General features: G+C 41.1%; 1 protein-coding gene across 4 annotated transcripts in view; it reads right to left on the reverse strand.

The window, feature by feature from the left end:
- ctso (cathepsin O) overlaps positions 1-15,872 on the reverse strand; it is a 49,238-nt gene that overhangs the window by 11,754 nt on the left and 21,612 nt on the right. Inside the window, exons 5-9 of one of the 4 annotated variants that reach the window (XR_010017551.1) lie at positions 11,693-11,814; positions 7,253-7,416; positions 4,894-4,986; positions 4,149-4,426; positions 2,389-2,505 (exon numbers count right to left, since the gene is read on the reverse strand). Coding sequence is in view for 1 of the 4 variants with exons in the window: in XM_063045024.1 (XP_062901094.1) it covers positions 2,471-2,505; positions 4,894-4,986; positions 7,253-7,416; positions 11,693-11,814 (414 nt within the window). In the remaining 3 variants the exon portion in view is untranslated. Of the gene's footprint in view, positions 1-1,183; positions 2,506-4,148; positions 4,427-4,893; positions 4,987-7,252; positions 7,417-11,692; positions 11,815-15,872 lie in introns of those variants that run through there. The other 3 variants (XR_010017550.1, XR_010017552.1, XM_063045024.1) reach the window with 3 other exon arrangements.

The following is a 15,872-nucleotide window of genomic DNA, read 5'->3' on the forward strand; positions in this document are numbered from 1 at the left end:
CAGGTCTATAATTTCCCGGTTTCTCTCTCCCTCCTTTTTTAAAAAGTGGGGTTACATTAGCCACCCTCCAATCCTCAGGAACTAGTCCAGAATCGAAAGAGTTTTGAAAAATTATCACTAATGCATTCACTGTTTCTTGGGCTACTTCCTTAAGCACTCTGGGATGCAGACCATCTGGCCCTGGGGATTTATCTGCCTTTAATTCCTTCAATTTACCTAACACCACTTTCCTACTAACGTGTATTTCCTTCAGTTCCTCCATCTCACTGGACCCTCTGTCCCCTACTATTTCCGGAAGATTATTTATGTCCTCCTTAGTGAAGACAGAACCAAAGTAGTTATTCAATTGGTCTGCTATGTCCTTGCTCCCCATAATCAATTCACCTGTTTCTGTCTGCAGGGGACCTACATTTGTCTTAACCAATCTTTTTCTTTTCACATATCTATAAAAGCTTTTACAGTCAGTTTTTATGTTCCCCCTGCCAGTTTTCTCTCATAATCTTTTTTCCCTTTCCTAATTAAGCCCTTTGTCCTCCTCTGCTGGACTCTGAATTTCTCCCAGTCCTCAGGTGAGCCACTTTCTCTGGCTAATTTGTATGCTTCTTCTTTGGGATTGATACTATCCCTAATTTCTCTTGTCAGCCACGGGTGCACTACCTTCCCTGATTTATTCTTTTGCCAAACTGGGATGAACAATTGTTGTAGTTCATCCATGCGATCTTTTATCCTTTTATCCTACAAGTCCCTCCCCCACCTTATCACTAATTTTAAACTAACTTCATTTCATTCTGTCACAGTTCTGAACACTGTCTTATCACAGTTGCTGACTGATATGCTCAGCGTTTCCAGCACTTTCTAGTTGTTATTTTAGATCTCCAACATTTGCAGTTTTAAAAATTTTTATTTAGGGAAATTTTCCTCCCATATTCACCCTGTCCTAGAACACAGGGCAGTACAGAACAGAATGGGCCCTTTGGCCCATAATGTTGTGCTGTCCTTCTAGCACACTCCTCGATTAGCCTAACCCTTCTCTCAGGAAGAAGGACTTTTGTGAGGTATCAGAGTCGAAGGCCTCATTATTGGAATAGATATGATGGATATAAAATAAACTGGGGAAATGAATTAGCTTTCAAATTTAAAACATCTGTTTTGCTTTCAATATTGTCCATTTGTAGGCTTAATAATACTAAGGCAGTTTTGAAAACTTCTACAATAGCATTTATTGCATAAAGAAATCACAAGACTCAACTGAATTCTGTGAATAGCTGTTCATCATTTTCAGTGAGAAACTTTTAGCATTAAAATTATAAATAATAGCAACTCAACAGTGTTCTGATGTAGAAGTTGAAGAATACTGAAAACCTCAATCTAATCGTGGTGGTTCACCACCAACTTCCCCAGGAGGGAGCATTCAATAAATCATTGGCATTCATAAATTAAAGTATGAGTACAGGAGATGGGAGGTTATGTTGAAGTTGTATAAAACATTGTTGAGGCTTAATTTGGAGTATTTGTGCAGTTTTGGTCACGTACCTACAAGGAAAGATGTAAATAAGTTTGAAAGAGTACACAGAAAATTTACAAGGATGTTGCTGGGTCTGAAGGAGCAGAGTTATAAGGAAATATTGAATAGGTTAGGACTTTATTCCTTGGAATGTAGAAGTTTGAGAGGAGATTTGATAGAGGTATACAAAATTATGAGGGGTATAGATAGGGTAAATACAAGCTGGCTTGGGTGGGATCACAACTACAGGCCATGGGTTAAGGGTGAAACGTGAAAAATTTAAGGGGAACATGAAGGGAAACTTCTTCGCTCAGAGTTGTGAGAGTGTGGAATGAGCTGCCAGCGCAATTGGTGCATGTGAGCTCAATTTCAACATTTCAGTTTGGATAGGTACATGGATAGTAGGAATATGGAGGGCTGGGCTGTGGTCCTGGTGCAGATCGATGGGAATAGGCAGTTTAAATGATTCATTATGGACCAGATGGGCCAAATGGCCTATTTCTGTGCTGTACTCTTCTATGACTCTAAATGCCAATCTTGTTAGTGAAGCCAAAAATTCTGCATAAAGCAGAAATGTTAATGCCTGACTAATTTGATATCGAGACACTTTGACATTAATTTTCTGTGGCTATTCCATTGGGAGGTAGCTTGCTCAATGGCAATGTACAAGAAAAATTAGCACCATGAGCTGATGATTTTCTGGAGCTGCAGAAAAACTGTGCCACTAACACAGAGTTGAAAAAGCTTCAGGTGAATCTCTTCTGGATCCAAAGGCATCAAAAGGTAATGGACCTCAGCAGGCATTGCCAATTTAAGAAAGTCAGGTTGGTTCCTTTGTAGTTCTATACTCTGATAAGCCGAATGCTTCACTATTCTCAGCATACCTAGCGTAATCAAAGTCTTTCAGATTCATATTAGCTTGTGGTAAGGGGCTGTCCCACAGAGAGATGTCAAAGGAGTTTCTTCTCACACAATTCCTACTGCAATTGAATCAGCAATACCTAGAAAAGCAAAGAGAAACACTGAGTTACGTTTTCCATTTATAATGATATCCAATATTTAATTGCAAATTATTTTTCTACTTTGTTATTTTTTCCCTCACTTAAATCTAACGATGAAGAGACTTGCTTAGAAGGCTTACTTTATACCTCTCAACACAACTATGAAAGAAAAAGATGACAATTCTATTTCATAGCAGCAAGAGTAACCCATCTATTTTGTGCTGCACTATCTACTTGGAGACCTTTATGAATCAGAGTTTACCCTGGAGGATTGTAGAATTGGTGGATGGAAATGAATAATGTGATATGTTGAATGCTAGCCACTACCTCACTGAAATGGATAGAATGAAAGGGTTTTCCTGACAGCTGTCTGGATGCTACTTGAAGTAAATCAGCCAGCTCCAATGAATTCCAAAAACAAACTCCTAATTAATTGTTATAACCATATAACAATTACAGCACGGAAACAGGCCATCTCAGCCCTTCTAGTCCGTGCCGAACTCTTACTCTCACCTAGTCCCACCGATTGTTGCATGAACTGACTAACTCAAAGGTCAGAAGAACACGAATGTGGGAAATGGATAACTGGGAACCGTTCCTATTTGAAATCTGGACAATGTGAGGACAATTCAAAGTTCAAAGTAAATTTTATTATCCAAGTACATATATGTCACCATATACAACCCTGAGATTCATTTTCCTGTGGGCAAACTCAGCAAACCTCCAGAATAGTAACTATAACAGGATCAATGAAAGATCAACCGGAGTGCGGAAAACATACTGTGCAAATGTAAATAAACATACATAGCAATAAACAACGAGAACAATAGATAATGAGATAAAAGACCTTAAAAGTGAAATCATTGATTGTGGGAAAGTGAGTGTAGTTATCCCCTTTTGTTCAAGAGCCTGATGGTTGAGGGGTAGTAACTTCTTGAATCTGGTGGAGAGAGTCCTGAGGCTCTCGTACCTTTTATCAGCAGCAAGAAGACAGCCCGGTCTGGGTGGTCCCAGTGAGCTACAGATATATTCAGTCACAGTAATATAATAACCTGCAATATTCAGATTTCAGTCTTTGTTTGGCATTGACACTCTTGTGTCCAAATCACGATTGTGTGAGTTTAGTGAAGTTCTAGCAGCAGAAACTGACTATGGGGGTTTCAAACCAAATCAAGTTTAATTATCATTCAACCATACATAGCTGAATGCATGAATGGAATTCCATTCACAGCTGAATGAACAGCATTCCTCTGGGGCCAAGGTGTAAAACATTCAAAAGAGCAAGTAACATTCAAAATAGCGAGGAAAGAAACATATACACTCGAGAAAAAGCATATATCTAGGCAAGAACCTGAGCGACAATGTCCGGCAATTGATGTCAGTGTCCCATGAGTCTGCAGACACATGCAATCCTGTCATTCCACCACTTGAACACATGGGGGCAGCACCAATGGGAGAGGCCAGCCCCAAGCTGCGCGCGGACACCATGCTGTACGTAACACTTCCGCACATCTTCTCAACTGGTCTGTAACAACAGGCAAGCCTGAGGCTTGAGGCCTAGTCCGTGCTACAATCCAGGCTACACAGCTCCCATGTCACCTGTCACTTCACCAGTTAAGGGTAACAGGCCAACAGCAACTTACATTATCACTGTCCAACAGAATCTTGTGATCACAAGAGAAATTTCCAAGACAATCCCCATGTTTATACTGCATGACGCCTTCATGCACTAACTCTGATGCCTTTGAGTAGGAGGCAGCAACATAGTCTGTAGCCAGATCAGCTCCTCTGAACCCAAGCTGACTCCTTCAATATCCTGGCCGGCCCCTTCTCCGACACCCTGGCCAACACCAATCCAGCTACTGTGATCAACGAGCAGCTCACTGATGGAGTAGCCCTGCAGTACCCAGAGTAGAATTGTCTATGGATTGGAAAAAAACAAATTTTACAAAGAAAAGAGCACCTTTGATCGGCCCCTGACATGCTGCTGCATTTGTACATGTCGCCATCTTAACAGAAGTGTCATCATCACTCATCATAAAAGCTATCCACTTTTCTTTTGGCCTCTTTCTGTGGGACTAAATAACTGGGACATACTTTGCTGGAGCATGGAGATGTACATGAAATGCAAGTCTTTAGTTCATGGATGTGGTGACATGAAGAACCACCAGCCTCAGTAATGGGAGGGTAGTTGTCTTTCAACTTCATTACTTTTGAAGCTGCAGGAAATTATGACTGGTTCTCATATCAGGGGGTAAACTGAACAAGGAGGAAAATTGTGACCGAGTATCTAAATAAATAATTTATTGGACAACAGCATTACAATTAATCAATACACATTGCCCCAAGGAATGCTAACTTTTTAATGAACCAGACAGAAAAACTTACCACAAACATTTCTTCCCATTTTGACATATACATAGCCATTAATTCCCCAGCTGGTTCCCCATGAATTTCTTATTATCCAGTAAGGAATATCACCTGTTTACAAAATAGAAGGGAATGTATGAGTTTTACCATGCTCACTTATTTTGCTTGATAGGAAATGAAAGCTACAGGCCATTGGTACAAATCTGTCGCTGTCTGATTGAACATAAGACTACATAACTTAGATTGTAAACACAAGAGATTCTGTAGATGCTGGAAACCCAGAGCAACACCCACAAATTGCAACATCAATGGAGAAGAATAAACAGTTGACGATTCAGGCCGAGACCCTTCATAAGAACTGGAAAGGAATGGGAAGTGGCTGTCTGTGGGAAGATGAATCTCAAGGTTGAATACTGCATACACACTTTGAGAATTCACATACTTTGAATCATGAATCTTTGAAGAAGCCAGATTAAAAAGGTGGTGCAGGGGATGAACACAAGCTGGCAGGTGATGGGGGAAACCTGTTGAGAAGCAAGGTGATGGTTGCGGTAGAAGGGAAGAAGTGAGAAGCTGGGAGATGATAGGTGGAAAATGTAAAAGAAGGCAGCTGAAGGAGGAATCTGATAGAAGAGAAAAGTGGACTACGTGTGAAATGTAAAGAGGAAGGGCATCAGAGGGAGGTGATGAGCAGATAAGGTGAAAAGAAGGGGAATTGGAAAGAGGTAGACTTAGATTGTATCCAAGCCACACACATCAAAGTTGCTGGTGAACGCAGTAGGCCAGGCAGCATCTCTAGGAAGAAGTATAGTCGACGTTTCGGGCCGAAACCCTTCGTCAGGACTGGGTCTTAGCCCGAAACGTCGACTGTACCTCTTCCTAGAGATGCTGCCTGGCCTGCTGTGTTCACCAGCAACTTTGATGTGTGTGGCTTGAATTTCCAGCATCTGCAGATTTCCTCGTGTTTGCGTTAGATTGTATCCATTTTGAATGCTCTTTTTGTCTGTAACTTCACAATGGAATTCTTCAAAATACTCGCTATCAGTGATTCTATGTTACAAAAATAATTAGATGTATTGAAGGGTCTCGGCCTGAAACGTCGACTGTTTCTCTTCCTAGAGATGCTGCCTGGCCTGCTGCGTTCACCAGCAACTTTGATGTGTGTTGTTAGATGTATTTATTCTTAGGACGTGCTTGGTTAATTTTAGATGCTTTCAAGTTGGCTACTTGAAAATTGGATATTAAGTTTAATAATGGGATGCTAAGCTGTATTACAGGTAAAGAGAAATTGTTAAGTTGAAGGTATACTGTGATCAAAATTTGTCATTCATTAGGAAAACAGTGCATATTCAGTTGTAGGAAACAAATTTCAGTCACAAAGCTATGCAAAATATAAATCAAAAAAATGATGAATAAGAAATTATGTTTGCTTTTAAGTTAAAGACATGTAAAGCATCAGGTTTTTAAGTTAATAACAAGATAACTTTGAAGAATTAAAAAGGACAACTGTGCTGATTAGAAAGGACCTAAATCACTTTACCTCTGCAAAAAAAAAACATAATGTACGGTGTGGTGGCTGTCCATTGTGTCCGACGATGACAGGAAACCGGTGCGGGAGGGTTTTTGAAGTGGAAAAGCTGTTGCAGTCGGGCAGTTCCACTCTTGCAATCTCAGAAGTCTGGATCCAGTGGTATGAACAAGCGTCACAAACTGAGATCTTCCTTGGTTGTAGTGAATGACCTTCTGTGCCTTGTCATGGCCCTCGCGCTCCAAGGAGCGTTGTAGTACTGCCTTCCTAGCCATTGGATCTCTCAGACGATCCCATCTGCCAGTCCGCTGGAGCTGACTTCATGCGCTAGGACAGGCATGCCCCTATCTCACTGGGGTCTGAGGCTACTCTCAGTTGCTTTAGTCCGCTTGTCAAAGTGGTGTACTGGGGTGTGGCCGCTGCCACAAGCAAACAACTACTTGGAGCCACTACTTGAGAGCTGAGTGTCTGGTGAGGACGAAAGGCAAGCGAGCTGCCCGAGAGTGGACACGACAAGCCCCTTCACCAGAGGTGCTACCCCTCCCTGGGCACCCCATACACGTATGGTATACAGAATAAATAAATCCATCAGAAACAAATAGAAAAGAATTGGGAACTTGATCCAAGTAGGACCATGTTACTTCAGTCAAAATGTTAAGGGATTATAAAATGAAGGTCAGGAGAAAGAGCAGAATGATATACACATTCTTTAAACATTAAGCAGTTTTAGAAAAATTCTACTGAATTTTAAGAACAGTAATTTTGTGAAAAGGGACGAAGTGTTGCTTGTTATTTAGCATATAGAGTTAAACTAACAGGAAAATAATTACATTTATTCATTTCGCTTACCTGTTTTGTCATAACCAGTGATAACTACTGCATGATTTGGTTCTTCATGTGAGCAGTGGTGCTGTATAATGCCACCTAGATAATCCTGCCAACTGACTGCATCTACAATGGCCACCAAAGGTCCCCATTCCAATAGCTTCTGCATCAGTTCCTCCTCATTGTATCTGCACGAGAGTAAATTTGACATCCACAGCATTTCAACGATATATTTTTAGGAATTTTGATTGGTGGAAGCTACAGGATAAACATTGATCAGGTCATCATAGGACACAAGGGCTCCAATTTCAATGGGCAGAACTAATTTTAATGTTATGTCCTAACAAGGACACATACAACTGTGTTCCACTTTGGACACAAATCTCAGTGTTGTTCTTGAATCGACCAAACTGGTTCAATTAAGAAACAAACAAACCATAATCCATCTGATTGGTGAGGTAGCTCTAGGATAAACGCCAATTTCAATTTCTCCCTTTCTCTTCCCACAGATGTGGCCTGACCTGCTGAGCAGTTTTTTCCCAGTATTTTCTGTTTTTATCTTATATTTTTCATTTTTCATGTCCTATTTGCAAAGCTTATTTTCTGGGGAAAAATCCCAAATTTTGTTATAGTGTAATCAAAAAATAAAATAGAAAAATGCAAGAAAGAAATGACAAAGACACAAATATCAAGCATATAACATGTGAATGAGAACATAAAAATAGAGATCACACAAGGGGAAATTACCGTTGGTTAGAATTATAAACTTTACACCATGAAATACACCCAATACACCATGGGTTTGTAAAGGTTAGGTCAAAGTCTGATGAAGATGGCTGTCTTTTTTGATGAGATTTCAGAAGTGCCAGAGAAAGGAATATCTGTGGTTATTATTCATGTAGACCCAGCTGGTGGTGTAGTGCATCAGTGCCGGACTTTGGGCTGAAAGGTCCTGAGTTCAAATCCAGCCAGCTCCCCTGCACGCTTTTCATGCTGGGATACAAGCTGGTGATCTCTTTGGAAACTCACCCAGCAGAAGGCAATGGCAAAACCACTGCTGTAACTTGCCTCATACACGGTTCCCCACTGCCTCAGAGAGACGTGGAGGGAAATCGTCCGCTAACTGGAGAAACTCCAGATGCGACGTAACTTTCCTATTATTCATGTGGAATTCTAGAAAGCATTTTTCAAGTCTGATCTAAGAGCCAACTTTGAAACTAATAAAACTGGAGGCAAATTATTTTCCTGGCAAGTGGAATACAGAAGTAGTGATAACAACCAAGTACTTGAATTGGCAGAATCCAATCAGTGGGTTGTGACATCCTGCTAGAATCCATATTGGACTGTTCACTGTGGTAGTAAAAAATGTGCAACAGTGAAGAAAGCCAGATTTCCACAACATAGTGTTGATACAGAGGGCATAACTGTGTAAACAGAAACATAATGGAGAGATATTAGTGTGTAAAGTGAATGGTCAAAACTACGGTAATCGAATTTCAATGTTGGCAGACATGATGTCATCCACTGAAAATGATGAAAAAGTAGAACCAGGTAGGTCCAAAGAGATTGACGTGTATGTGTGTATATACAATTTTGGCAATGTGCACTGAAGATAATAGAATGGTTAATGGAAAGCTAACCATTTTTATCAGGAAGATGGCTGCTCATCCATCTCTTTGGGAGCACAGTGGAGATACACCTCTACGAAAGGAGGTGTAAGGTGCTCCTTTCCTCCACTAGGCTGCAGGTCACCCTTGGGCAAAGTGTAGCATCTGCTTAGCCTCCCCACCACCCCCCCACCCCCACAACCAGGATCACGTGAAGCCATGGGAGCAAGTGGTGGATGGTTGTGATATGCACCAGCTGCTCATACACATCCTGGTCATGCAACCACTGATGCTAGACAGTCAATCTCTGACATGTATTGACAATGGCTGGAGTCACCCATCTTGTAAAGACACTGCCCAGAAGGTGGCAATAGCATACCACTTCTGAGGAAAACTTTGCTAAGAACAATCATGGTCATGGAACGACCATGATCACCCATGTCATTGACATGGCACCTAATAATGATGGTGATGATGGCTGCTCAAGATTGTGATTGGTAATAACATTGAAGAAGAGCCTGATACAGGAGCAGGAATATTTCAAAGAGGAGTGACTTGTCCTTTCATGAAACAACAAATGCTCCATTTCATGATGGGCTGGTGGGCACCAGCTTGAGATTTCTCCATGCTGAATGCAGTTTTCCTTATCAATGAATGTAGGCTGGATTTATTTAGATGTTCAAGGAAATATTTGACTAAGAATGGGACTAAAGAGCCTGGTAAAACTGAAGTTAATAGATATGAAATCTCTAGGATCTACCTTTATGGTTGATTTTCAGGAATAAGATTGGCCCCAACATCACACTGAGAAAGTCCAGCACTGATAACTGACATCTACCAACAACAACCAACACCCTTTTTGTGAGGTTTAACTCCAGCCACTTTCTTTAGTTTAACTAGGCTCATGGTCAAATGTTGCTTTGATGTCAAGGGCAGTCATTTTAACCCTGCCTTTGAAATTCAGCGTATTTGTTCATGTTTGAGATTGTGATGTGGTCTGAGGAAATCCAACCTGACCATTAGTGAGAAGGTTATTGGAGATGTAGAGGTCATGTGATAAATAGCGTCAGCAACATGTTCGAACACTTTGTCGGACGGGGTGGCAATTAGTCAGACTGGATTTGTCCTTTTTGTGATTAGAAAGCTGAGGGTTATGCTTCAACACATGGAGTTCTAGATTTTGTCATAGACCGTTGAATCTCAAGGGTTAAGCTTCGAGGATTGATTACACATTGAATTACATTTTAAATGATATTTTCAAAGTTTCTGAGATATTTTGGGAAATCGATGAAGGATAGCTGGAGTAAACCAATAAATGATTAGAATGAAGTACATTCATTGCTATTGCATGGATAATTTTTATCTAAACCAAGACATTCCCAGCTACTTAGTGATTCCTCTCAGACATCATTGTATATTGTTAACCGAGGTAATAGGGAAGTGAACTGATGAATTTGCTGAATGTACTTTTTTGATGCAATTTTTATAAAAACTAAACTTCAAGTATTTAAAAACTACAAAGTGAACTCAGCACTGAGAATCAGAGCTTGTTTGAATGGGACCAAGGGCGCACGCGATCCAACAATGGATAAATACCTAAATGGGATTGGTGTGGTGGACAAAAAGGTTATCATACGGTAGATATGGTAGGCTGTAGGACCCACTTCTGTGTTGTATGACTCTACGAACTTCAGTAATTACTTACTTTATTTGAGATGAATGCAATGTCTCCAATAACATGCATGACGAGAACAAGGTCAACGGCTCATCATTTCCTCCTATTTTTGGAGGAGATATTTTTGAGCTGCAGTGGATGTCTTTTGGAGAACCAGATGGTTTAGTCCTTAGACCACATCCATTTACATTAAACGCAATCTTCTCCTGTCACAGGAATGTATTATAGTAGAGTTTACTGAAGATACAAAGCTAGGTAAAAAGTCAGACACAAGGACAATTCAAAGAACTAGCAAAGGATCACAGACAGATTAAGTTGTGTAAGAATGTGGCAGATGGAACAGAATATGAGCACCTATGGACTTAGCCACTTGGTCACGATGAGTAAATGGCAGAAGGTGATTTGCTGATTAGTAAATATGTTAAATTGTGAAACTTTTTAGGAAAAGTTTTTGATGCTGTACACATAGCAAAAGCAACAGTAAAATACAGAGATGGAGTATGAGATCTAGAAAGTCTTCCATACTGGAAAGATAACAATTTTATGTGGCTGAATCTGTATGATCATACAGGCATACAATAACATTCATGTAGTCTACTGTTCAATTTAGCTAAAGGGCAGTCATCCTTAATATATGACAATTTTAGGGTTTGCCAGAGCTACACACTGGGTTACAGTGAATGACGAATGCTTAGATTTTAAAGTGGTTAGTACAACACTTTACAGTAGCAGTGACCCGGGTTCAATTCCCACCACTGCCTGTAAGGAGTTTGTACATTCTCCTCACGACCGCATAGGTTTCCTCCCACAGTGCAAAGACGTACCAGTTGGTAGTTTAATTAGTCATTGTAAATTGTCCCATGATGAAGCTGGGGTTGAATTGGGGGTTGCTGGACTGCACAACTCAAAGGGCCGGGAGGGCCTATTCCGAGCTGTATCACAATAAATAAAAATAAATAAATAAAGCTTTCCTTATCCAGAATCTATTCAATATGTCTCTTTGATGGCATTGTTGAAAGTACAGAGGAAGGCAGTGAGGCAGTGGAACTGTTTGGTCATATCAAACTTCATTTCCTTCACTATAAACTTTGCAGTATCAGATTGACAGTAAAGAAGTAATAGTACTCAATACTAATCATTTCAAATTGCAAGACCCAATGAATTACAACAAACAAGGATTACCTGAAGCTGTATGCCCTATAGTTCCTGATTGAAACACCAAATGTGGACTTTGGAAAGTAATGGCATTTCCCAGTCTTTGCAGTGAAGGGATAAACAGACTCTTCCATCAGCCGTGCTTTACTCTGTAACCAAAAATACAAGTGTACTAGTCAAGGAACAGAACCAACAGGGTTCAGGGCTGCTAGTTCAACCTGATGGAATTAAAATTTATTTCAAGTAATGCAAAATTTTCATGTGCCAAGCAAATGAATGTTATCTAGCACCAAACCTACGTGAGCATGGAGATCTGAGCATGGCCATGATGTGCACAAGAAAGAAGACCATCGATATGTGGAGTGAAGTCATGTGGTGCTGTAACACATGTAACATATGGGTGGCCTATAAATAGAGAGCCATTCACACACCAAAGGAAGTCTTAGACATAGATCTGCTGGCTTGCAGGGAGAGTCTGAGGTGTTGATCTTGACGCAGGTCGATCCTCTAAAATTCTGCACGTTGATCATCTTTTGAGGTTCATGAATCCAACAGTCTGCCAACCTCCAAGTAGGATCGCAAGCCAACTGTGTGTCTGTTCTTGCACCCAGCTGCATCGCTGACTGCCCCTGCCCCACATATAGCCTGCCACAATCAGTTTTGAATTTCCCATTCCCCCCCCACCCCTCCGTCTGATGATGTTTGCAGCTCGAATATCCAACGCCTCCGCCTCTGACATCCTTCTACTTCACGACTCCAGATCCACATACCCTACATACAGTATATTCCTGCATCGTCCTTTTAAACATTCCACACTCTCATCACAACAATAAATGTCCTACTGCAGTCTGTATGGTCATTTCAGAGACAATATCCCATCCTTACAATGAAGACACCATTCATTGGATGCTGTGACATTACATTTGTGCAAATTGGGGCAGATTCACAACCAAAGTGTTTGTTCAAAACTGGGCATCCCTGGACGCTATGAACCAACAGAAGCCGCACATATGTACACAAAACATTTTTGTTTAACTCTCGCTCTTCCATTATAACCTAGCCAGAAAATCAATCTCCTTCAGTAAATGCAGGAAAATTGGATGGGATAAACACAGCAAAAAGACAGGAAGTATAACTGAATAGAATAAACCATCAGGCCTATATTAAATATATCCCAAGACTATTAAAATAATCAAGGAGGGCAGCACATTAGCAATACCGTTAATGCTACTATGTCACATCTCCAGGGACCAGAGTTCGATCCCAACATTGGGTGGTATCTGTGCAGAGTTTACATATTCTCACTGTCAATAAGTGGAATTACACTGGTTTCATCTCACATACTAAAACTGTGCATGCAGATTAATTGGCATCTGACCTGTGAAATAATCTTAAATACATAGAACACTATCAGCTGCATGTTCAGTACAATTTCATTTCACATTACCCCATACTTCTGACTTACAATATCTAAAATTGCATTTTTAGGTTATAAGACAGAAGTACAAGGTAAGAGTAACCTGGGTAACAAATGGTATCTATTTTTACAGCCTCTGATTTTGTCCTTCAAGTGAGAAAATACACAACAATCACTCGACATGGTAATTGTACCTCCACAGTATTGAATTGAAAGGCATAGATTGACAACAAAAAAAAACAGTAGAAGTGAAGAGAGGAAGGACACTAGTTCTGCCACTTGTAAGAATGAATGTATGTACATTGGACTTTTGAAACTAAAAATATCATGGGAGTTCAGAATCACAATCAGGTTATTCTCACTGACATACGTCACAAAGTTCGTTGTTCTGCAGCAGCAGGACAGTGCAACACGTAGAAATTACTATTAGCTACAAAAGTAGATAAATTAATCGTGCAGAAGAGGAATAATGAGGCAGTGTTCATGGATTCATGCACCTTTCAGATATCCGATGGCAGAGGGGAAGAAAGTGTTCTTAAAACATTGAGTGTGTGTCTTCAGGCTCCTGCACCTCCTTCCTGATGGTTGGAATGAGAGGGGGCATGTCCTGGATGGCAAGGATCCTTCATGAACAACGCCACCTTTGAAGATGTCCTCAATGGAAGGGAGGCTTGAGCCAGCTAGGAGATGTTGTATTTCTGATCTGCACCGACTGTGGTCTCCCGATGAGGAAGTCAAGGTTCCAGATGCAGAGGGAGGCCCAGGTTTTGAGGCTTGTTAGTTAGCACCAAGGGTAGCATAGTGTTGAATACCCAGCTGTAATCAAAACCAACAGCCTGACATAGGTACAGCTGCTATTCAGGTGGTCCAAGCCAAGTGGAGAGACAGTGAGATTACATCCACTATAGACCTACCGCGATGGTTGGCAAATTGCAGTGGGGCCAGGTCCTTGCTTCGACAGGAGCTCATTATAGCCATGACCCCTCTCAAAGCATTTCATCACAATACATGGGAATGGAACTGGGCGATAGTTATTGAAGCAGCTCACCCTGTTTTTCTTGGGCACTGGTATGATTAATGTCCTTCTGAAGCAGCTAAGAACCGTTGAGTGTAACGGTGAGAGATTGAAGATGTCTCTGAACAGCCCTGCCAGTTAGTTGGCACAGCATACCAGGTACGCTATTGGGGCCTGACACCTTGCGAGGGTTCACCCTCTTGAAAGGCATTCTGACATCGGCCTTTGAAACAGAGATCACAGGGTTGCCAGATGCTTCAGGGATTTGCATAGGTGTAGTTTTATTCTCTCTATCCAAGTGTTCATAAAAGGCATTGAGCTCATCTGGGAGTGAAGCATTTACAATGTTAGTTTTCACCTCGTAGGAGGTAATGGCTTGCAATCTCTGGCAGAGCTGACATCTCTAACTTCAATTGCTTTCTCACTCTTAAAATAACCATCTACAGGTGGTACCTGGACTTCCAGTAGAGTTCTGGATCACTAGTCTTGAATGCCACAGATCTAGCCCTCAGCAGACTGCAAATCTCTTGGTTCATCCACAGCCTCTGGTTTAGATATGTCTGGTATGTTCTTAAAAGCACGCAATCATCCACACAGGTCTTAATGAAGTCAGTGATAACTGTGGCATTTTCATTCAGATTCAAAGATGAATCCCTGAATATTGCCCAGTCCACCGATTCAAAGCAGTCCTGTAGGCACTCTTCCAACTCCCTTTGTGGTCCTCACCACTCGTGTTGCGGTGGGCACCTCTTTTGGCCCCAGCACCAACCTGATTTTTCCAATCTACCTGCATAATGAAATCCCCCATGCCCATTGTAACATTGCCTTCTTTACATGCCTTTTCTATCTCCATTATAATTTGTACCTCTCATCCTGGCTACTGTTCAGAGGTCTGTATGTAACTCCCATCAGTGTCTTTTTACCCTTATAGTTTCCTAACTCTACATACAAGGATTCCACATCTTCTGATCCTATGTCATTTCTTTCTAAGGATCTGATTAAATTTTTTTACCTGCAAAGCCACCACACCCCCTCTGCCCACTTGCTGGTCCTTTCGACACCATGTGTATCCTTGGATGTTAAGATCCCAGAAGTGATCTTCTTTCAATGCCCACAATGTCATACCTGCTAATTTCTAACTGTGCTACAAGATCATTTACCTTACTTCATATATAAAACACATTTAAATATAACACTTTCAGTCCAGTATTCATCACTTTTCTTTTCAATTTTGTCCCCATATGGCCTGAAGTTAAACTTTCAAACACTTTCTAAACTTTTTGGTCTTTTTTTATTCTGGAGACTTCAATAACATCTCCCTCCCTTTTACTTTATCCATACGTTGTCAAGCTGTTGAACCACCACTCTTTGACTTCCCTTGTCAGCCACAGTAATGTCATTCTCCCTTTAGAATACTTCTTCTTTAGGATCTATCTATCCCACAGCTTCTGCGTTGCTCCCAGAAACTCCAGCTATTGCTGGTCATGCTATCATCCCTGCTGGTGTTCCATTCCAATCAATTTTGGCCTGCTCCTTTCTCATGCCTCTTTCTGTTTCATCCTAAAGCCCTACCCACTGCCCTAGTTACGCGATTCACCAGGACCCTGTTCCCAGCATGGGTCAGGTGGAGCCCATCCCATCGGGACAGCTTCTTCCTTCCTCAGTACTGGTGCGGTTGTCTCATGAATTCACTCCCACTTTTGCCACACCAATTGTTGAGCTAAGCACTTAACTCTCTGATCTTATTAACCCTGTACCAATTGGTACACGCCTCA

Source organism: Mobula hypostoma, chromosome 4 (assembly GCF_963921235.1).
Source record: "Mobula hypostoma chromosome 4, sMobHyp1.1, whole genome shotgun sequence".
Classification (NCBI taxonomy): domain Eukaryota; kingdom Metazoa; phylum Chordata; class Chondrichthyes; order Myliobatiformes; family Myliobatidae; genus Mobula; species Mobula hypostoma.